At 43.6% G+C, this 24,494-nt stretch overlaps 1 protein-coding gene across 6 annotated transcripts in view; it reads right to left on the reverse strand.

The window, feature by feature from the left end:
* The window catches only part of LOC129830698 (gamma-aminobutyric acid type B receptor subunit 1-like), a 301,577-nt gene that overhangs the window by 237,073 nt on the left and 40,010 nt on the right, over positions 1-24,494 (reverse strand). For all 6 annotated transcript variants that reach the window (XM_055893314.1, XM_055893313.1, XM_055893311.1 and 3 more), the window contains exons 3-6: positions 9,770-9,837; positions 9,456-9,594; positions 6,552-6,737; positions 5,960-5,977 (exon numbers count right to left, since the gene is read on the reverse strand). In XM_055893314.1, coding sequence (XP_055749289.1) covers positions 5,960-5,977; positions 6,552-6,737; positions 9,456-9,594; positions 9,770-9,837 — 411 coding nt within the window. The remainder of the gene's footprint in view (positions 1-5,959; positions 5,978-6,551; positions 6,738-9,455; positions 9,595-9,769; positions 9,838-24,494) is intronic.

Raw genomic sequence — 24,494 nt, forward strand, 5'->3', positions numbered from 1 at the left:
ATCCTTTGCCCAAGATACTGATGGAAGAACAGCTCAAAGTAGGACATTTTTATTATGATAAATCGTGTTTGTCGAAAAATGTTAGTGGCTTAGGACGCCATGTTTTTTGACGTAGCTTCGCTTGGCGCAAACTGTATTGAAAAGTAAGGATAATTTAAAAAATGTAATTCCGCGATTGTATTAAGAATTAAATTGTCTATCAATCGCTGTCCACCCTATATTTTTTAGTCACGTTTATGAGTATTTATGTATAAGAGTAGATCACTGTCTAATATGGCGCACGGACATTTTCTCACCAGCTGGGCTACATTTCACATTGTCTAACCATGATTTTGGTGGCTAAATATGCACATTTTCGAACGAACTGTATATGTATGTTGTAATGTGATGTTACAGGGGTGTCATCTGAAGAATACTGAGAAGGTTAGTGAAAAAAATAATATATTTTGGCGATGTTGACGTTATCGCTCTCTTTGGCTAGAATCAATGCTGGGCTGCTATGTGCTATGTGCTATGCTAATATAACGATTTATTGTGTTTTCGCTGTAAGACACTTAGAAAATCTGAAATATTGTCTGTATTCACAGGATCTGTGTCTTTCGATTAGTGTATGCTGTGTATTTTTACGAAATGTTTGATGATTAGTAAGTAGGTAAACACGTTGCTCTATGTAGTTATTCTAGTCCATTTGTGACGGTGGGTGCAATTGTAACCTATGCCATCTACCTGAAATATGCACATTTTTTTAACAAAACCTATCCCATACCATAAATATGTTATCAGACTGTCATCTGATGAGTTTTTTTCTTGGTTAGGGGCTATAAATATCTTAGTTTAGCCGAATTGGTGATAGCTACTGGTGTTGGTGGACAAATAAAAGATGGTGGATTATGCTAATGTGTTTTTAGGTAATAGATGTACATCTTTACATATTGTGTCTTCCCTGTAAAACATTTTAAAAATCGGACATGTTGGCTGGATTCACAAGATCTGTGTCTTTCATTAGCTGTATTGGACTTTAATGTGTGAAAGTTAAATATTTTTAAAAAATATTTTTTTTGAATTTCGCGGCTCTGCCTTTTCAGTGGGGGTGGGGGGGGAGTGCCGCTAGCGGCACCCTCATCCTAGACAGGTTAATAGCGCATTTAAATTTCAAAAGATTGCGACCCCCCCCGCCCTTTGCCTCACAATGGTTTGATCCACTGCCAGTTCTTTAGCTGGCAAGGTAATAAAGGGTTCGTATCTACTGTCCGAAAGGGACATGTACGTAACTGACGTGAGGTTAATCCAGTCAATCCATAGCAGGTCCATAGCAATGTTATTTATTTATTTTTATGTTGGCAGGGTTCACACACTAGCTGAATTTGCAGAGCTAGCGCGCAAACTAAAGCAAACATTAACTATCAAGCTAGCTAGTACCTATTCCATTTATGTGGCGTCGTCAAAGATGGAATCTTTGCTATCGTCAGTTTATTCCAAGATCAGCATGCAGCTGTAGTGCTTCGACGTCCCTGTGATAAGGTTAGCAATAAACTGAAGTCCAAACTGAACAGAACAGAACTACACTCTCTTCTACCATTGTCTTAAATATATATAATGGTCTCGTTGCAAAAGATAAATTGTCGCTAGTGAACTTTTTTTATTTTATTTTATTTCACCTTTATTTAACCAGGTAGCAAAGATTATAGCAAACACACAGAAACGGAATTGGTGCTCGCTAGCTTTACAAATTCAGCTATTGTTGGAAGCCAGCCAATATGAAACAAACTATTTAAATTACAAAAGGTTGCAGCATGTGTTGTGTAAATGTGTGTGTGTGCAGCTAGGCCAGCCAGCCAGCCAGGTAGAAAAATGGCAGAAAAAAGTAAGAAGACGGACATCAGAGTATTTGTCAGTACACCAAAACGCATAGTAAGAACTCTAGTATCCTAATATCTCAAAGACTAGTTGATAAAATGTTCATAAGAAAGAAGTAAAATGCTAATGGAAATGTTTCACAATGATGTCATTAGGCAGAGCAGGCAACAGATGGCACACAGGCAGCAGAGCTGGGGACAGATATGCAGGGACAGATTGGCAGACAGGGAGTCTCAGGTAAGTTTGTTGAGTCTTTGTTTGGCAACATTATGAAAGGTTCTCAATTTTTTTGACTTGTAAAATAGGGACATAATTGGAAAATGCCATGGATACCCCCACTCTCAACTTAAACTGGTGACTAAACTAAGATTTGTTTACGGCAATGGTATTGCTGTTGTGATTAATTGTGTAGTTTTGGGTACCGGTAGTTAGGAGTACGGCAAACACCTTATTTATTTTCTAGGAGACAGACTGAGTCAGTTAGGGTGGTGAAAAGGAAAGAGCCAGGGAGAGAGACTTCAGAGGACAGTGTCACAGCCACGGCAGGACCAAGTGTCACCCTTGTTGCCAGCAGCACCAGTATAGGGGACAGTGGCACAGCATTGTCCAGTTACCACAGTGATGGCACAAAACCATATCAGCCACACCCACAATTTATAGAACCGCAAACTCTTGCCAACAGAGTGTTGACGTTTCAAGAGAGATGGTTTTGCGATTTCCCCTGGCTACATTATAATCCATCAATAAAAGGAGTGTTGTGTTTTTACTGTAGCCAAGGGTTTTCAAGCCAGCCATCTTTTGGCCAAAGAGCTGATGCTGCCTTCGTTAGTGCAGGATTTAGGAACTGGAGAAAAGGCATTGAAAAATTCACAGCACATCAAATTGCCAAACCCACAGCCACTTTGTAATTGTAACAGCACACCAGCTAAATCCAATCAGTGTCCAGTTATGTCCAGCGCGTGAGGTAAACAGCAGGATGACGCAAGGCATTGCTTGATGAAAATTGTTAGTTCGGTGCGGCATGTAGTAAGACAGGGACAAGCCTTTAGAGGCCACACGGATGACAGTGGGAATTTATACCAGATTTTGAAACTTAGGGCAGAAGAGGATGATCCCATTTTACTGAAGTGGTTAACAGAGCGTACCACAATGTACACAGGCCCCAAAGCACAGAATGAAATTCTGAACATCATGGCCAATAGTCATTCGAGGCATTGCAGCTGAGATTAGGTCTCTTCCGATTGTACAATTTTCATTAATTGTTGATGGTACTCAAGATGTCTCTGGTGCTGAACAGGAGAATGTCTGTCTGCGTTATGTTGACCATGACCTTGTCCCTCACGAGGAGTTTATTGGGCTATACAGGGTGTCGGAGACAACAGGCGAGTGCATTGCGAAAGTGCCAACTGATGTGTTGTTGAGGAAACCCGCAAACATATGCTTGGTTCTTTTGTTCAGTAGTGTGTATAGCAGTGGTTCTCAACCTTTTTGGGGTACTGGAACCCCTGCATATTTTGAGGCAAGGCAGGCAAGGTTTTGAGCGGTCCTCAGGGACCTCCACCCCCTCTATATTATATGTAAACTTACTGGAAACCTTGTGGTACTGACTACATTCATTACACTTTTTTATTTCACGGACCCCTTGCAATTAGTCCATGGAGCCCTGTTTGAGAACCAATGGTGTAATTGATAGTTGTTCTTTTGTTTAGTGGTTTTTGGTACACTTACAAATGATTTATTTCATGTTATTTTATTTAAAATTGCATACTTTGTGCGACATACTTGTCCATAGCTGCTGTTTGAAGAGTTGAGACACTGACTGAAGGATATTTTGGTTGATTTATTTGGGTTTTTCATTGAAGTAGTTATTTTGCTTTTAGAACTGTACTTATTTTAAGCTTTTTGTTCTTGCAAAGATATTGTAGACTCAGGCCAGGTGGACATATTTAATGACTATATAAATGTATCAGAAAAAGTCAAATTAAAAGGTCAATTCAATACGGAGACCAACTTTGTGATGGGTCTCAATGGAGATTCTTTTAGATGTGATCACACCATGTTCATTGTATTTATGAAAACTACACCCATACAGTGTACAGTACCATTGTCACCTACTGACCTTTCTTGATATTGCTGGTTGTAAGTACGAATACCTGCATACATACTGGACTGGTAAGGAGCACTGCTATAACTATTATTAGTAGTAGAATTATAATGATTTAAACATTTGAACAAGTTGGGAAAACCCTTCAGTTAACTACTGTACCTATCAATTATCCAGTTGTAGGAATTATGGTTCCTCAATATACATTTAACAACGTATGCTATGTGTTACAGCACTACATTTGGTGTCCCCCTCAGGAATTGCTCTTGAGAAAATTTAATTTAATTGTCCCCTCCAAGGTTGATCTCAGATTTTCGCCCCTGCCTGTGACCATAGCGATCTCTTGCTTTTTCATAATAAATCTCTTACAAAACAAGTGTATTTATTCTCCCACTTGGATCGCACTTCTACAAGCTTGAAGCTTGAAAATGAGAACCAGGTTTTCAAGATGAGTACTGTAATGTACTATATAAGTTGTTCAATTTAGTGCAAACTTGCCCATTTGTAACAAGCAATCGTTGGTACACTACTGTAATTACATATTGCAATTACTACCAGATTACATCTTGTTATTACATTGTAACTATGAGTCGTTAGTGAACTATACTACTTGTTACAATGTAATTACACTGTAATAAGAACCACTTAAAAGTGCTACCTAAAAATATGCCTTAGAACTCTGAGCTTTGGCAAAAAAAAATATGTTAGCATTGTCAAAAAATGTAGCAACTGTAGTAAACTGTTGCCCTTACAAATGTATTCAGTCTGAAAGGTGGCAAGTCTTAATGGTCACGTTGTGGATGCTGTTGTCTCGTTTTTATCTGATGTCTAGATAATGAGCTAGCATTAGGAGCTAGGAGATTTTCTTTTCCTAATGCTAACAACCCTGTTAAAAATCCGGTACGTGGGTGTTGGTAACGGCCGGGTGGCTCATGAGGAGACGAGTGTTGTGTACCTACAAGGTGATTTTTACATTTTCATCGACCTTGGTGTCATATTGGCTTTATATACGACGGGAGGGAGATTGTTATTTAATACATCGAGCTTCAATCAGAGCCTACTATTGTGGCGCCGTAGGACAGATGTGTAAACTAATGTCAATTAGCTTAGGACTTGGTCTAACCTTTGAATGACGTTTACATGGCATCATAACATTCTCATTGACTTGAATGTCCTGACCCCAATACCCCCTGTTAAAAAGTGTTTGAGTTACTCAGTCAACTCTGTGGTGTTGGAATTCTCTGCAGATCAGTTTGAAACTTCAGGATCTTGTTTCTTCGGAGGAATTTAAACATTTGATTGACTCTCATCACTGAGGACTGTGATTGTTATTAGGATTTCAAGCGGTGGTACATATGATTGAGTTTACTTATGATGTTTGTATGTTTCTGTATGTAATTGTAGTGTACGTGTGTCTACATCTGAAAGCTGTTACGTCTGATATTTGTCTGAATATTGTCTTTCTGCTGCTGCTGTTGGACCAAGTCTCTCTTGAAAAATAGATTTGATCTCAATGACACTACCTGGATAAATAAAGTAAATAAAATATAGAGTCTATATTTTTCTTAATCACATGCAATCGAGAATATGACGTTACACCCAGATGTATTTCCAGTGCAGCACTGCCATCATGTGCCGGATTGACAAAGCGATCAATTTATCAGATAATAGAAATCGTCAGCTTCTACAAAAATGTTAGACTCACGAGCCTCCTAACCACGCAAGCTTACATGAATGGTTCGCTGCCCGGATATCAACCATTCGCGTGAGCTCACGGCTCGTTAGGCTACAAAAAAAACATCCCGCTTCATTTGAATAGTCCCATATAGAAGATCTACACATGGTCAAACGATCAACAAACGTATCTGTTCATTATCAACTGCTTGCTCGTGTTACTTCCCTTTAGACGGACCTATACACAGTGCAAAATCTAAATGGATAGCAATTAAATAAAAATCAATACAATCTTACGGGAGAAATGTTGGAAAATGGTCTTACCTGTGTAATGTCTGTCATCTTCAAAATGGACACACGGTGGAAGAACAAAACAGAAAATTGTGTTAGTTTCAATACACACAACACATACTGGATATAGTGCTACTTTATATCTCACTGTAAGCAGAGCCATACACTAACAGAGCCATACACTAGCAGAGCCATACACTAACATAGCCATACACTAGCAGAGCCATACACTAGCAGAGCCATACACTAGCAGAGCCATACACTAGCATAGCCATACACTAGCAGAGCCATACACTAGCAGAGCCATACACTAGCAGAGCCATACACTAGCAGAGCCATACACTAGCAGAGCCATACACTAGCAGAGCCATACACTAACAGAGCCATACACTAACAGAGCCATACACTAGCAGAGCCATACACTAGCAGAGCCATACACTAACAGAGCCATACACTAGCAGAGCCATACACTAACAGAGCCATACACTAACAGAGCCATACACTAACAGAACCATACACTAACAGAACAAATCCAAAATTGGTTCTCGTAAAAATGTACATCAGTTAGAGTCCTAAGATCCCCTTTTTGATCAAAGCACTATATCGCTTCAGTGTCTTTACTCACAGTGGCAGACGGGTTTGGGAGAGTCCCACTTGCCCAGCTTGTTGCAGTGTGTTGAGTTCCTGCCGACCAGGATGAATCCCGGCAGACAGCTGTACTGCACTACCGTCCCCTCCACTGGGGGCCCCAGGGGCCACGCGGATACACGCCCGTTCTCCAGAGACGTCCACACCCGCGGGCACTGTAGTACTAGGGGACGGAAGGATAGATCAGGGTTAGAGAGGGTATGGGTGATAGGGAGGAAGGGAGGGGAGGGGGTGTCAGGGTTAGAGGGGGTATGGGTGAGAGGGAAGAAGGGAGGGGTGAGGGAGGGAGGGAATGGGGTGTCAGGGTTAGAGGGGGTATGGGTGAGAGGGAGGAAGGGAGGGGTGAGGGAGGGAGGGAATGGGGTGTCAGGGTTAGAGGGGGTATGGGTGAGAGGGAGGAAGGGAGGGGTGTGGGAGGGAAGGGAGGGGTGTGGGAGGGAAGGGGGTGTCAGGGTTAGAGGGAGGAAGGGAGGGGTGAGGGAGGGAAGGGGGTGTCAGGGTTAGAGGGGGTATGGGTGAGAGGGAGGAAGGGAGGGGTGAGGGAGGGAGGGAATGGGGTGTCAGGGTTAGAGGGGGTATGGGTGAGAGGGAGGAAGGGAGGGGTGTGGGAGGGAAGGGAGGGGTGTGGGAGGGAAGGGGGTGTCAGGGTTAGAGGGAGGAAGGGAGGGGTGAGGGAGGGAAGGGGGTGTCAGGGTTAGAGGGAGGAAGGGAGGGGTGAGGGAGGGAAGGGGGTGTCAGGGTTAGAGGGGGTATGGGTGAGATGGAAGGAAGGATGGAGGTAGGTAGGCTTGAGTGGGTTGGGGGGGCAGGAGAAAATGTATTCCTCAGCTTTTAGGTTCTAATATGTTTCCATAACACTACTGTATCATTCTCCCTGTACTACAACACGCAAGTGGACAAGCAACTGAGCCTGTGAAGATTTTTCATAAAGAGTGAGAGAGAAAAATACAGAAAAGATAACTAAAGAGTGGAACACAAAGACAGTGAGTCGACAGGGGGTCACAGAGAGTCGACGCGGGGTCACAGAGAGTCGACGCGGGGTCACAGAGAGTCGACGCGGGGTCACAGAGAGTCGACGCGGGGTCACAGAGAGTCGACGCGGGGTCACAGAGAGTCGACGCGGGGTCACAGAGAGTCGACGCGGAGTCACAGAGAGTCGACGCGGGGTCACAGAGAGTCGACGCGGGGTCACAGAGAGTCGACGCGGGGTCACAGAGAGTCGACGCGGGGTCACAGTGAGTCGACGCGGGGTCACAGTGAGTCGACGCGGGGTCACAGTGAGTCGACGCGGGGTCACAGTGAGTCGACGCGGGGTCACAGAGAGTCGACGCGGGGTCACAGAGAGTCGACGCGGGGTCACAGAGAGTCGACGCGGGGTCACAGTGAGTCGACGCGGGGTCACAGTGAGTCGACGCGGGGTCACAGTGAGTCGACGCGGGGTCACAGTGAGTCGACGCGGGGTCACAGTGTGTCGACGCGGGGTCACAGAGAGTCGACGCGGGGTCACAGAGAGTCGACGCGGGGTCACAGTGAGTCGACGCGGGGTCACAGTGAGTCGACGCGGGGTCACAGTGAGTCGACGCGGGGTCACAGTGAGTCGACGCGGGGTCACAGTGAGTCGACGCGGGGTCACAGTGAGTCGACGCGGGGTCACAGTGTGTCGACGCGGGGTCACAGAGAGTCGACGCGGGGTCACAGAGAGTCGACGCGGGGTCACAGTGAGTCGACGCGGGGTCACAGTGAGTCGACGCGGGGTCACAGAGAGTCGACGTGGGGTCACAGTGAGTCGACGTGGGGTCACAGTGAGTCGACAGGGGGACACAGTGAGTCGACAGGGGGTCACAGTGAGTCGACGCGGGGTCACAGAGAGTCGACGCGGGGTCACAGTGAATCGACGTGGGGTCACAGTGAGTCGACGTGGGGTCACAGAGAGTCGACGCGGGGTCACAGTGAATCGACGTGGGGTCACAGTGAGTCGACGCGGGGTCACAGTGAGTCGACGCGGGGTCACAGAGAGTCGACGCGGGGTCACAGTGAGTCGACGCTGGGTCACAGTGTGTCGACGCGGGGTCACAGAGAGTCGACGCGGGGTCACAGAGAGTCGACGCGGGGTCACAGTGAGTCGACGCGGGGTCACAGAGAGTCGACGTGGGGTCACAGTGAGTCGACAGGGGGTCACAGTGAGTCGACAGGGGGTCACAGTGAGTCGACACGGGGTCGCAGTGAGTCGACGCGGGGTCACAGTGAGTCGACACGGGGTCACAGTGAGTCGACGCGGGGTCACAGAGAGTCGACGTGGGGTCACAGTGAATCGACGTGGGGTCACAGTGAGTCGACGTGGGGTCACAGAGAGTCGACGCGGGGTCACAGTGAATCGGCGTGGGGTCACAGTGAGTCGACACGGGGTCACAGTGAGTCGACGCGGGGTCACAGAGAGTCGACGCGGGGTCACAGTGAATCGACGTGGGGTCACAGTGAGTCGACGTGGGGTCACAGTGAGTCGACAGTGGTTATAGAGACGTAACATCGTTGCCATGAAAAAGCTGCATGCCTTGAGTGGATAGCAGTCGAGTATGTGAATGGATGTTAGAGGGCCTTACCTCGTTCTAAAAGGAGTAGTCCCCCTGTTTTGAAGGGGCTTAAAGTAGACAGTACGCACGATGGAGTAAGACGGGTCGAAGCAGAAAGAGATGGAGAGTTTATGAGTAACCTTGACTAAGACTGGACTTCCGTTAGCTGCCCAATGCGAATGCCTAGACGTTTAGCTCTGTGGGCTAACACAGTCTTGTGGTGCACAGGACACCCAGTCCGTCACACGTGGAAGTAAATATATGGATATACGGTCAGTTATGGAGTGTATTAGAGTAGAAGAGATACTCACAACATTTGCTGCGCTGGGTGAGGTCAGTCCAGGTACCGTTGGGTAGACACTTCCTCACCTCGGGTCCTACGATCACTCTGTTCCCTCTGCAGATGTACTCAATCTCATAGTCCAGAGGTAACACCTGCACACTGCGGATCTGGATACACACGCACACACACACACGCGCGCACACGCACACACACACACGCACACACACACACACACACACACACACACACACTCATAACGTGAGATAGGAAGCTGTATCTGTTGAATAATTGCCATCTACATTTGTTACAATCCAGTACAGTAAATAAACCTGCGTCTCCTACCTGCTCTTGGGTCAGTCCTCTGTACCGTATCCCTCCATCTCTGGGAGGACGGATGATAGCACAGCCTCCTGGGAACGAGAAGAGAAACACACCGTCAGATAAACAAGAAATTACCAGGACATGATGAGAGCCAACCAGTCAGCCAGCCAACCAGCCAAACAGTCAACTAGCCAGCCAACCAGCCAAACAGTCAACTAGCCAGCCAATCAGCCAGCCAACCAGCCAACCCTATCCTCTGGCTTAGTCTCGAATAGCTCTCCATTCCCTTTATAGTGCACTACTTTTGACTAGGGTCCATAGAGCTCTGGTCAAATGTAGTGCACTATGGAAATAGGGTGCCATTTTGGGATGCGACCTATCTGTCAGATCTCTCTGTATCTGTTAGTCTGTTAGCCTTTTCTGCCTGTAAACACTGTCAGTACCTGCCCGTGGCCACTAGGTGTAGCACTATACCTACTGACTACTTATCAGACATCAATCTATCTTTTCATGATTCCTCGCATCCTATCTCCTCGCCTCTTTTTCAACCGTATCGGAGGAGGAGATTCAAAGTCCCTCCCCTTGTGACCTTCTCCAATGGGTTTTGAGAAGGAGGAGCATTAGTCAGGAAGTCCAGCCTCCGCTGCTTCTCCATGTACTCCATGTCAGCCTGTGCCTTCTGAAACATGGCCTCCAGTTTATCAACTGCTGTCTCCATGTTGAGTAGTTTACGTTCCGTCTTCTTCTTCTCCAAGCATCCGAACTCACTTTACTAGAATCTGAAGTCAAATGTCTATTGTTTGCTGGTGATCTGGTGCTTCTGTCCCCAACCACGGAAGGCCTACAGCAGCACCTAGATCTTCTGCACAGATTCTGTCAGACCTGGGCCCTGACAGTAAATCTCAGTAAGACAAAAATAATGGTGTTCCAAAAAAGGTCCAGTTGCCAGGACCACAAATATTAATTCCATCTAGACACCATTGCCCTAGGCAACACATAAAACTATACATACCTTGGACTAAACATCAGCGCCACAGGTAACTTCCACAAAGCTGTGAACCATCTGAGAGACAAGGTAAGAAGGGCCTTCTATGCCATCAAAAGGAACAGAAAATTCAACACACCAATTAGGATCTGGCTAAAAATACTTGAATCAGTCATAGAACCCTTTGCCCTTTGTGGTTGTGAGGTCTGGGGTCCGCTCACCAACCAAGAATTCACAAAATGGGACAAACACCAAACTGAGACTGCATGCAGAATTCTGCAAAAAATATCCTCTGTGTACAACGTAAAACACCAAATAATGCATGCAGAGCAGAATTAGGCCGATACCCGTTAATGATCAAAATCCAGAAAAGAGCCGTTAAATTCTACAACCACCTAAAAGGAAGTGATTCCCAAACCTTCCATAACAAAGCCATTACCTACAGAGAGATGAACCTGGAGAAGAAGTCCCCTAAGCAAGCTGGTCCTGGGGCTCTGTTTACAAACACAAACACACCCCACAGAGCCCCAGGACAACAATACAATTAGACCCAAACAAATCATGAGAAAAAATAAATAAATAATTACTTGACACATTAGAATGAACAAAAAAACAGAGCAGACCGGAATGCTGTTTGGCCCGAAACAGAGAGTACACAGTGGCAGAATACCTAACCACTGTGACTGACCCTAAACAGAGAGTACACAGTGGCAGAATACCTGACCACTGTGACTGACCCTAAACAGAGAGTACACAGTGGCAGAATACCTGACCACTGTGACTGACCCTAAACAGAGAGTACACAGTGGCAGAATACCTGACCACTGTGACTGACCCAAACTTAAGGAAAGCTTTGACTATGTACAGACTCAGTGAGTGTAACAGTATAACTTTAAACCGTCCCCTCGCCCCGACACGGGCGCGAACCTGGGACCTTCTGCACACATCAACAACGGTTGCCCACGAAGCACGGTCGTTACCCATCGCTCCACAAAGGCCACGGCCCTTGCAGAGCAAGGGGCAACACTACTTAAGTCTCAGAGCAAGTGACGTAACTGATTGAAATGCTACTAGCGCGTACCCGCTAACTAGCTAGCCATTTCACATCCGTTACATGAGCATAGCCTTGTTATTGAGAAAGACCGCCGTAGGCAGACATGGCTCTCAAGAAAGGACAGGCTAGTTGCACACTGCCCACAAAATGAGGTGGAAACTGAGCTGCACTTCCTAACCTCCTGCCCAATGTATGACCATATTAGAAACACATATTTCCCTCAGATTACACAGACCCACAAAGAATTCGAAAACAAATCCAAAATGTTTATTTATGTTCCCTTTTCTACTTTAACTGTGTGTACATAATGACATTTGAAATGTCTTTATTCTTTTGGAACTTCTGATTGTGTAACGTTTACTGTTCATTTCGCTTTTGTTTATTTATCTATTTCACTTGCTTTGGCAATGTTAACATATGTTTCCCATGCCAATAATGCCCCTTTGAATTGAGTCATTGAGATCAGAGCCCCAATAAAATGCCCTTGTGTCTCGTGAAGGAGATAGTACACAGATGGGGGAGGTAGACAAGCTCTGATGAACACATCAACAAACAAAATCATGTCAACTGAGGACTGAATTCTCCCTGCTTGTCAGGCTAAAACGCACACCTACACTATGACACACACACACACACCTTGCAATACAACACAATTAGCCCATTTACATGAATGCTAATAATGCTAGCTAAATTCCCAATCTGGCCCTCAAACCATCATGATCACCTAATAATCCCCAATTTACAATTGGCTCATTCATCCCCCTCCTCTCCCCTGTAACTATTCCCCAGGTCGTTGCTGCAAATGAGAACGTGTTCTCAGTCAACTTACCTGGTAAAATAACGGTAAAATAAAATAAATAAATAAATAAATAAAATTAATATTGTAGGCTAGCTTCACACTGTTGCTGTATAGGCCTAGCAGGTTTAACAGGATGTAATTGCTGCCATCCGCATAATAGCATATTGTTCTCTCGTGCATCTAAATGTGGGTATTCCGTCTGCTGTCGTTGTGTTGTTAGCTGATTAACGGTGTAGCATACCGGTGTAGCATAGCGGTGTAGCATAACGGTGTAGCATAACGGTGTAACAGCGTAGCATAGCAGTGTAGCATAGCAGTGTAGCATAGCGGTGTAGCATAACAGTGTAGCATAACAGTGTAGCATAACAGTGTAGCATAACAGTGTAGCATAACAGTGTAGCTGTTTGGGGTTAGGTTTAGGTTTAGGGTTTTGGGGTTAGGTTTAGGGCTATGTTTAGGGTTAGGGAAAATAGGATTTTTATTTGGCAAAAAGTATACACTACAAAAAGTCCAGAAATGTCCCAAAAACACAGCTGTGTGTGCAGTGGTGGAAAAAATACCAAATTTTAATACTTGAGTAAAAGTAAATATACCTTCATTTGAGGCTCCCAAGTAGCACAGCGGTCTAAGGCACTGCATCTCAGTGTAAGAGGCATCACTACAGACCCTGGTTCAATTCCAGGCTGTATCACAACCAGCCGTGAACAGTCCCATAGGGCAGTCCCATAGGGCGGCGCACAATTGGCCCAGCGTCGTCCGGGTTTGGCCAGGGTTCATTGTAAGAATGTGTTTAACTGACTTGCCTAGTTAAATAAATAAACAGAACATTTATTTTTATTGAACCTTTATTTAACTAGGCAAGTTAGTTAAACAAATTCTTATTTACAATGACGGCCTAGGAACAGTGGGTTAACTGCCTTGTTCAGGGGCAGAACGACAGATTTGTACATTGTCACCTCGGGGATTCGATCTAGCAAAAATAACTAAAAGTAAAAGTGAAAGTCACCCAGTAAAATACTACTTGAGTAAAAGTCTAAAAGTATTTGGTTTAAAATATACTTAAGTATCAGGAGTAAATGTAATTACAAAATATACTTAAGTATAAAAAAAAGTAGAAATAATTTTACATTCTTTATATTAAGCAAACTAGACGTGCAGTCTAGGAAATCGTGCAAACATTCAGACATCATTTACAAACGAAGCATTTGTGTTTAGTGAGTCCTCCAGATCAGAGGCAGTAGGGATGACCAGGGATGTTCTCTGTTTAGTGAGTCCTCCAGATCAGAGGCAGTAAGGATGACCAGGGATGTTCTCTGTTTAGTGAGTCCTCCAGATCAGAGGCAGTAGGGATGACCAGGGATGTTCTCTGTTTAGTGAGTCTGCCAGATCAGAGGCAGTAGGGATGACCAGGGATGTTAAAGTAAAGTACTTTACACCACTGTGTATGTGTGTGTCTGTGCGCGTGTCTGTGTGTGCGCGTGTCTGAGTGTGCGCGTGTATGTGCGTCTGTGTGTGCGCGTCTATGTGCGTCTGTGTGTCTGTGTGTGTGTCTGTGTGTCTGTCTGTGTGTCTGTGTGTGTGTCTGTGTGTGTGTCTGTGTGTGTGTCTGTGTGTCTGTCTGGATAAGAGCGTCTGCTAAATGACTTAAAATGTAAAAAAATGTAATATGTTTTAGTGTGAACTATATTACTGTATTGTATTGTATTATTTGGACTGGAATTACATACATGGTTCAAACCATAATAAAGCAGGGAGATAACATGTGATTCTGGTGCAGCACATGCATTATAAGTATAGGCTAGCAAATGTGATATTCATTTTGAAATACACTGCTCAAAAAAATAAAGGGAACACTTAAACAACACAATGTAACTCCAAGTCAATCACACTTCTGTGAAATCAAACTGTCCACTTAGGAAGCAACACTGATTGACAATAAATTTCACATGCTGTTGTGAAAATGGAATAGACAAAAGGTAGAAATTATAGGCAATTAGCAAGACACCCCCAATAAAGGAGTGATTCTGCTGGCGGTGATCACAGACCACTTCTCAGTTCCTATGCTTCCTGGCTGATGTTTTGGTCACTTTTGAATGCTGGCGGTGATCTCACTCTAGTGGTAGCATGAGACGGAGTCTACAACCCACACAAGTGGCTCAGGTAGTGCAGTTCATCCAGGATGGCACATCAATGCGAGCTGTGGCAAAAAGGTTTGCTGTGTCTGTCAGCGTAGTGTCCAGAGCATGGAGGCGCTACCAGGAGACAGGCCAGTACATCAGGAGACGTGGAGGAGGCCGTAGGAGGGCAACAACCCAGCAGCAGGACCGCTACCTCCGCCTTTGTGCAAGGAGGTGCACTGCCAGAGCCCTGCAAAATGACCTCCAGCAGGCCACAAATGTGCATGTGTCAAATTATGGTCTCACAAGGGGTCTGAGGATCTCATCTCGGTACCTATTGGCAGTCAGGCTACCTCTGGCGAGCACATGGAGGGCTGTGCGGCCCCACAAAGAAATGCCACCCCACACCATGACTGACCCACCGCCAAACCGGTCATGCTGGAGGATGTTGCAGGCAGCAGAACGTTCTCCACGGTGTCTCCAGACTCTGTCACGTCTGTCACATGTGCTCATGTGCTCAGTGTGAACCTGCTTTCATCTGTGAAGAGCACAGGGCGCCAGTGGCGAATTTGCCAATCTTGGTGTTCTCTGGCAAATGCCAAACGTCCTGCACGGTGTTGGGCTGTAAGCACAACCCCCACCTGTGGACGTCGGGCCCTCATACCACCCTCATGGAGTCTGTTTCTGACCGTTTGAGCAGACACATGCACATTTGTGGCCTGCTGGAGGTCATTTTGCAGGGCGCTGGCAGTGCACCTCCTTGCACAAAGGCGGAGTTAGCGGTCCTGCTGCTGGGTTGTTGCCTTCCTACGGCCTCCTCCACGTCTCCTGATGTACTGGCCTGTCTCCTGGTAGCGCCTCCATGCTCTGGACACTACGCTGACAGACACAGCAAACCTTTTTGCCACAGCTCGCATTGATGTGCCATCCTGGATGAACTGCACTACCTGAGCCACTTGTGTGGGTTGTAGACTCCGTCTCATGCTACCACTAGAGTGAGATCACCGCCAGCATTCAAAAGTGACCAAAACATCAGCCAGGAAGCATAGGAACTGAGAAGTGGTCTGTGATCACCACCTGCAGAATCATTCCTTTTTTGGGGGTGTCTTGCTAATTGCCTATAATTTCCACCTTTTGTCTATTCCATTTGCACAACAGCATGTGAAATTTATTGTCAATCAGTGTTGCTTCCTAAGTGGACAGTTTGATTTCACAGAAGTGTGATTGACTTGGAGTTACATTGTGTTGTTTAAGTGTTCCCTTTATTTTTTTGAGCAGTGTATATTTAGGGCCCATTTGTATAATTAGTAGGCTGTATTTCAGAATCTTCCCCTTTTCCACATTTTGTTATGTTACAGCCTTATTCTAAATTGGATTCAATTACATTTCAGGTCTCTCCAGGGATGTTCGACCGGGCTCTGGCTGGGTCACTCAAGGACATTCAGAGACTTGTCCCGAAGCCACTCCTGCATTTGTCTTGGCTGTGTGCTTAAGGTCGTTGTCCTGTTGGAAGCTGAATCTTCACCCCAGTCTGAGGTCCTGAACACTCTGGAGCAGGTTTTCATCAAGGATCTCTTTGTACTTTGCTCCGTTCATCTTTCCCTCAAATCCTGACTAGTCTCCCAGTTCCTGCTGCTGAAAAACATCCTCTCAGCATGATGCTGCTGTTTACTCCAGACGTGACGCTTGGCGTTCAGGCCAAATAGTTAAATCTTGGTTTCATCAGACCAGAGAATCTTGTTTCTCATGGTCTGAGAGTCCTTCAGGTGCATTTTGGCAAACTCCAAGTGGGCTGTCATGTGCTTTTTAGTGAGGAGTGGCTTCCGAATTGGTGGAGTGCTGCAGAGATGGTTGTCCTCCTGGAAGGTTCTCCCATCTCCACAGAGGAACTCCGGAGCTTTGTCAGAGTGACCATCGGGTTCTTAAATCACCTCCCTGAGATGACCAAGGCCCTTCTCCCCTGATTGTTCAGTTTAGCCAGGTGGCCAGCTCTAGGAAGATTCTTGGTGGTTCCACTGTGTTCTTGGGGACCGTCAATGCTGCAGACATTTTTTGGTACCCTTCCCCAGATCCGTGCCTCGACACAATCCTGTGTGAGAGCTGTTGCGGTTGTTGTTGTGAATGCAGTTAGCACGGTTGATAGCCCCAGGGCTGAACAGTCTATCTTAAGTTTACACAGACAACAAATGACCTTTTACACACTATCTACTGGCTGCACTGTTGAGTGGGTAGATGATTCTCCATTATTGTAAATCTTTTGATAAATTGTTGTTTCAAAGAATCTGCAGTCTCTCTTCCCTTTGATTAGATATTCCACGACAATTTGGTGACAGTGGTGGGAAGCTAACTCCACTTGCTGATTGCGCCCAGGAGACCGAGAATAAACTGTGCACAGGATCTCCTTTAGACATGGATCAGGGTACCACACACACTCAGATTAAAACGGAGCAGAAAGGGATCCACCTCGGACCTGCCGGGAGTGTCAGTGAGTGGATACGTCATTTCGGACAGATAAGATCAATTAAGGATGAGACTGATTTTCTTCAAAACAACCTCCAACTGGGGAAAGTTAACTTTTAGAAAGTCCTGTTCTAGGAACAGGTCACACTTATTATAGATACCAGGACAGAGTCCTGATGAAAGTGTTCCAGGATAAGATCCTGAGGTACTATGGAGATATCATGGGGAAAAACATCATACTTTTTTGAGAAATGTCCTTTGGTCTGATGAAACAAAAATAGAACTGTTTGGCCATCGTTCTGTTTGGAGGAAAAGGGGGAGGCTTACAAGCCGAAGAACACCATCCCAACCGTGAAGCACGGGAGTGGGAGCATCATGTTGTGGGGTGCTTTGCTGCAGGAGGGACTGGTGCACTTCACAAAATAGATGGCATCATGAGGTGGGAAAATGATGTGGACATATTGAGGCAACATCTCAAGACATCCGTCAAGAAGTTAAAGCTTGGTCGCAAATGGGTCTTCCAAATGGACAATGACCCCAAGCATACTTCCAAAGTTGTGGCAAAATGGCTTAAGGACAATAAAGTCAAGGTTTTGGAGTGGCCATCACAAAGCACTGACCTCAAACCTATAGAAAATTTGTGGGCAGAACTGAAAAGGCATGTGCGAGCAAGGAGGCCTACAAACCTGACTCATCGGATTGAGCTTGTCATGCTAGGCAATCTCAACGCTGTGTGTTACAGGGAAGACATCCTCCTCCCTCATATGGTACCCTTCCTGTAGGCTCATCCTGACATGACTCTCCAGCATGACAATGCCACCAGCCATACTGGTCATTCTGTGCGTGATTTCCTGCAAGACAGGAATGTCAGTGTCCTGCCATGGTCAGCGAAGAGCCCGGATCTCAATCCCATTGAGCACGTCTGGGACCTGTTGGATCGGGGGGTGAGGGCTAGGGCCATTCCCCCCAGAAATGTCCGGAAACTTGCAGGTGCCTTGGTGGAAGAGTGGGGTAACATCTCACAGCAAGAACTGGCAAATCTAGTGCAGTCCATGAGGAGAAGATGCACTGCAGTACTTAATGCAGCTGGTGGCCACAACAGATACTGACTGTTACTTTTGATTTTGACCCCCCCCTTTGTTCAGGGACACATTATTCCATTTCTGTTAGTCACATGTCTGTGGAACTTGTTCAGTTTATGTCTCAGTTGTTGAATCTTATGTTCATACAAATATTTACACGTTAAATTTGCTGAAAATATACGCAGTTGACAGTAAGAGGACGTTTCTTTTTTTTGCTGGGTTTATGCTAATTCGTTTATTTTTTAGCACTCTAATGATGCGATACTTTAGTAATCCATGGTACAAGGTTAAATAATGAGTAGAGTGGTAATGGAGACTACTGCGCCCGCTGCATTTGGGGGGGGGGGGGGGGGGTGCTGCGATGCAAGTCTTAGCATCTTTTCAGAAGAGCAGTAACAAATCCTCTTGAAAGCAACGGGTCAGGAAAATGGTACATAGCGGTGAATGTGTGTATATGTGTATGTGTGTGTGTATGTATATATGTGTATGTATATATGTGTATGTATATATGTGGGTGGGTATGTGTATGTGTGTGTGCGTCTGTGTGTGCACGTCTGTGTGTGTGTGTATGTGTGTATGTATGTGTGTGTATGTGTGTGTGTGTGTGTGTGTGTATGTATGTGTGTGTGTGTATGTGTGTGTGTGTGTGTGTGTATGTGTATGGCCTAGATCAATAGTGGATCATAGAGATATATATGTAGATATGTTTTTATGAGACATATGAGACCCCATCTCAAACAACTTTTTAATAGGTGCCAGGAAAAAAACATCACTGATCCCTTATGCTAAAGAAATGCTTTGTTTCCAATCCAGGAGCATGGTGGTAGTAATCATTTTTTCTCTCGCTCTTTGAAATGTTTTCCCGTGGCTACGGTTTTTAGGAGAGAGCGGTGAGTGAAATTCTGCAGTGTAGTTAGTATAAAAGGTATCCGGATTAGGCAGTAAAATACCAAATTAAATAAGTGTCACGACTTCCGCCGAAGTCGGTCCCTCTCCTTGTTCAGGCAGTGTTCGGCGGTCGACGTCACCAACCTTCTAGCCATCGCTGATCCTCTTTTCATTTTCCATTGGTTTTGTCTTGTCTTCCATCACACCTGAGTCCAATTCCATCAATTACATGTTGTGTATTTAACCCTCTGTTTCCCCTCATGTCCTTGTCAGTGATTTTTTGTTGTATGTTTTGGTGTGCGGCGGGTTTTGCACCCTCTTGTTTTATTTTGTATATTTAGGTTTTCAAAGTTTTTTGAATATGTATTAAACTGCTCCGTTTATACCAAGTTCTCTCCTGCGCCTGACTTCCCTGCCACCAGCACGCACCCATTACAATAAGGACTGGCCATTTCTGTTTGTTTTTACCATATGGTAAAAAAACACACACAACTTACTGGTTATGAATATGGGCCGAGGTATTTTAAAAGGGGATTTTCAGAGGTTTTTATTTTCTGAGTTTAATTAAACACATGAATTATTTTTGATAAAAAATGTACTGGAGAAACTTACTGTGAACATGGGACACGAAATGTATGAAATGATTAACTATTTTTAGATAATTGGTCTAATAAGAGAAAGAGATGCTTCTTTGAAGGGTTTGAATGACCTCTGCCCTCTTTCCTGACATTCTAGTGTGGTTTGATCGCCCTCACTGGAAAGCCGAGAGACATTGGATAATGAATTTGAAGTCATTTGTAATGATGGATAATTACGGAGAAGGTTATTGTGAATATTTATATGTGTAATTCGGACCACGAGATGGATAGTCCTGTCTCTAGTCTATGTTTCTATTCCTTGAATCAAGTTATGGGTACAATTTTTTTCTTTATGGAGTTATTATGGGTAGTGATTCTAATCCGATTTTGTTATTTTAATTTGTTTTGTTTTATTTCTCATCAGTAGTGTTGTGTTTTTACACAGTCACTATGGTGAGTCGTGTCAAAATGGGGCAATTACCAGTCTTTTGGATTGAAGTTTACACACCTTGAGTGATATGTTGGGATGTATTGAGTGATATATAAAAGGACTGTATTTGTTGCGTTGTTTGTTCTGTTTTGTTTAGATAAATCTCACCAGATTGAGTCTGCTGGATGATCGGCATAATTTCCTGACCCTATGACTCTGCGATGAGGTTGACAGTGTTTCAACAGAATGTGTTGTTATTCTCTGACATTTGTATTCATATTTGTCCGAAGTAATAATTTGTCATGTTGTCTGGATTTCCTGAATCAGATATGAACTGAGCTGTCGTTCTGATCTCTTCTTGTGTGTGGTGTTAAAGTATGTAATGATGTTTGAATTCATATGTTCCTTACCCCCTTCTGAGATTGAATTGCACTATGAAGGGTTGAAACTCAATGACAACAAAGGTCATTTACAATTGTAATGTACTAAGTGTAAGAAAGCATTTTATTTTCCCTCGTGTTAATGCTTGTTTAAGGAAATGCTTGTAAGTCATTTTCTATTAGGCTACCTAATACTGAGTCTCAAAAGGGAGGAAATGCAGTGGAAAATGACATCATTAGTCATGCTATCCTGTGTTTTACTGCTTAAAAGGATAGTCTCTTGTCTTGGTGTGACATAATCATAAGACTGGGCTTAGGAGACGTTTGGGTGCGACCGCAGCATGTGAAATCCCGTGGGTTTACTATCTAAAGAAAGTCACATGTATGGAACCTTGCAGAAAGGATATGTCACGATCGTCTTGATGAGGAAGAGTGGACCAAGGCGCAGCGTGATATAAATACATCCTCTTTTTATTTACGAAGAAGATGAACACGAAACGAAACACTTTACAAACAAACAAAACAACAAAACGACCGTGAAGCTACAAAACGAAAGTGCACACACAAGCTACTAACGTTTAGACATAGACAATTACCCACAAACAGCCTAATGCCTATGGCTGCCTTAAATATGGCTCCCAATCAGAGACAATGAAAGACAGCTGTCTCTGAGAACCACTCAGGCAACCATAGACATACCTAGACACCTACACTGAACACAACCCCATAAACTCTACAAAACCCCCTATACAATACAACCACCCAAGACGAGACAAATACACACAAACGTCACACCCTGACCTAACTAAAAATAATACAGAAAACAAAGATAACTAAGGCCAGGGCGTGACAGGATGTTTGTTGTTGTGAATGTAGTTAGACGGTAGAGACCTCGGTCTAATCAACCTTGTGCTATCTTAAGTTTACAACGAATTACCTTTTACACACTATCTACTGACTGCCACGTATACAGAAAGGGGTTGTATGCGTCTTCTCTATTAAAAGCATTGAACCGGCACTGTTCGTTGCACTGTTGAGTGGGTAGTTGATACTCCATTTTTGCAAATCTTATGATAAAGTGTTTGAAAGAATCTGCAGTCTCTCTTCCCGTTGATTAGAAATTCCACGACAGAGCTCTACGGACAATTCCTTCAACCTTAAGGCTTATTTTACTGCTCTGACATGCACTGTCAACTGTGAGACCTTATATAGACAGGTGTGTGCCTTTCCAAATCATGTCCAATCAATTGAATTTACCACAGGTGGACTCCAATCAAGTTGTAGAAACATCAAGGATGATTCATGAAAACAGGATGCACCTGAGCTCAGTTTCGAGTCTCGTAGCAAAGGGTCTGAATACTTATGGAAATATGGGGTTTGTGTTTAAATATTTAATACATTTGCTAAAATTGATAACTGTTTTCGCTTTGTCATTATGGGGTATTGTGTGTAGATATTCTAAAATTGATTAAATATTTTTGTTTAAGGCTGTAACGTAACAAAATGTGTAAATGTCAAGGGGTCTGAACTCTTTCTGAATGCACTGTATAACAGGGTGAGCATGAGTATAGAACAGTACATAACGGTGTAAAACAGGGTGCATAACATTATATAACAGGGTGTTTAACCGAAAATAGAAGAGTATATAACAGAGTGTATAACAGGGTGTATAACAGTATATAACAGGGTGTATAACATGGTGTATAACAGTATATAACAGGGTATATAACATGGTGTATAACAGTATATAACAGGGTATATAACAGGGTATATAACATGGTGTATAACAGTATATAACAGGGTATATAACATGGTGTATAAAATTATATAACAGGGTGTATAACAGGGTGTATAACAGGGTGTATAACAGAGTGTATAACAGAGTGTATAACAGAGTGTATAACAGAGTGTATAACAGAGTGTATAACAGGGTGTATAACAGGGTGTATAACAGGGTGTATAACAATATATAACAGGGTGTATAACAGGGTGTATAACAGGGTGTATAACAGGGTGTATAACAGGGTGTATAACAGGGTGTATAACAGGGTGTATAACAGGGTGTATAACAGGGTGTATAACAGTATATAACAGGGTGTATAACAGGGTGTATAACAGGGTGTATAACAGGGTGTATAACAGGGTGTATAACAGGGTGTATAACAGGGTGTATAACAGTATATAACAGGGTGTATAACAGTATATAACAGGGTGTATAACAGTATATAACAGGGTGTATAACAGTATATAACAGGGTGTATAACAGGGTGTATAACAGGGTGTATAACAGGGTGTATAACAGGGTGTATAACAGGGTGTATAACAGGGTGTATAACAGGGTGTATAACAGGGTGTATAACAGGGTGTATAACAGGGTGCATAACAGTATATAACAGGGTGTATAACAGGGTGTATAACAGTATATAACAGGGTGTATAACAGGGTGTATAACAGTATATAACAGGGTGTATAACAGTATATAACAGGGTGTATAACAGGCTGTATAACAGGGTGTATAACAGTATATAACAGGGTGTATAACAGGGTGTATAACAGGGTGTATAACAGTATATAACAGGGTGTATAACAGGGTGTATAACAGGGTGTATAACAGGGTGTATAACAGTATATAACAGGGTGTATAACAGGGTGTATAACGGTGTATAACAGGGTGTATAACAGTATATAACAGGGTGTATAACAGGGTGTATAACAGTATATAACAGGGTGTATAACAGTATATAACAGGGTGTATAACAGTATATAACAGGGTGTATAACAGGGTGTATAACAGTATATAACAGGGTGTATAACAGGGTGTATTACAGGGTGTATTACAGGGTGTACAACAGGGTGTATAACAGTATATAACAGGGTGTATAACAGTATATAACAGGGTGTATAACAGTATATAACAGGGTGTATAACAGGGTGTATAACAGGGTGTATAACAGGGTGTATAACAGGGTGTATAACAGTATATAACAGGGTGTATAACAGTACATAACAGGGTGTATAACAGGGTGTATAACAGGGTGTATAACAGGGTGTATAACAGGGTGTATAACAGGGTGTATAACAGTATATAACAGGGTGTATAACAGTGTATAACAGGGTGTATAACAGTGTATAACAGGGTGTATAACAGTATATAACAGGGTGTATAACAGTACATAACAGGGTGTATAACAGGGTGTATAACAGGGTGTATAACAGGGTGTATAACAGGGTGTATAACAGTATATAACATGGTGTATAACAGTGTATAACAGGGTGTATAACAGTATATAACAGTGTGTATAACAGGGTGTATATATATATATAACAGGGTATATAATAGAGTATGTAACGGTGTATAACAGGAGGTATATAACAGTATATAACGGGGTGTATAACAGGGTGTATAACAGTGTATAACAGGGTGTATAACAGCATATAACAGGGTGTATAACAGGGTGTATAACAGTGTATAACAGGGTGTATAACAGTGTATAACAGGGTGTATAACAGTATATAACAGGGTGTATAACAGTATATAACAGGGTGTATAACAGGGTGTATAACAGTATATAACAGGGTGTATAACAGTGTATAACAGGGTGTATAACAGTGTATAACAGGGTGTATAACAGGGTGTATAACAGTGTATAACAGGGTGTATAACAGCATATAACAGGGTGTATAACAGGGTGTATAACAGTATATAACAGGGTGTATAACAGGGTGTATAACAGCATATAACAGGGTGTATAACAGCATATAACAGGGTGTATAACAGTATATAACAGTATATAACAGTATATAACAGGGTGTATAACAGTATATAACAGGGTGTATAACAGGGTGTATAACAGTGTATAACAGGGTGTATAACAGGGTGTATAACAGTATATAACAGGGTGTATAACAGTATATAACAGGGTGTATAACAGGGTGTATAACAGTGTATAACAGGGTGTATAACAGTGTATAT

This window comes from Salvelinus fontinalis, chromosome 32 (genome assembly GCF_029448725.1).
Source record: "Salvelinus fontinalis isolate EN_2023a chromosome 32, ASM2944872v1, whole genome shotgun sequence".
NCBI lineage: Eukaryota > Metazoa > Chordata > Actinopteri > Salmoniformes > Salmonidae > Salvelinus > Salvelinus fontinalis.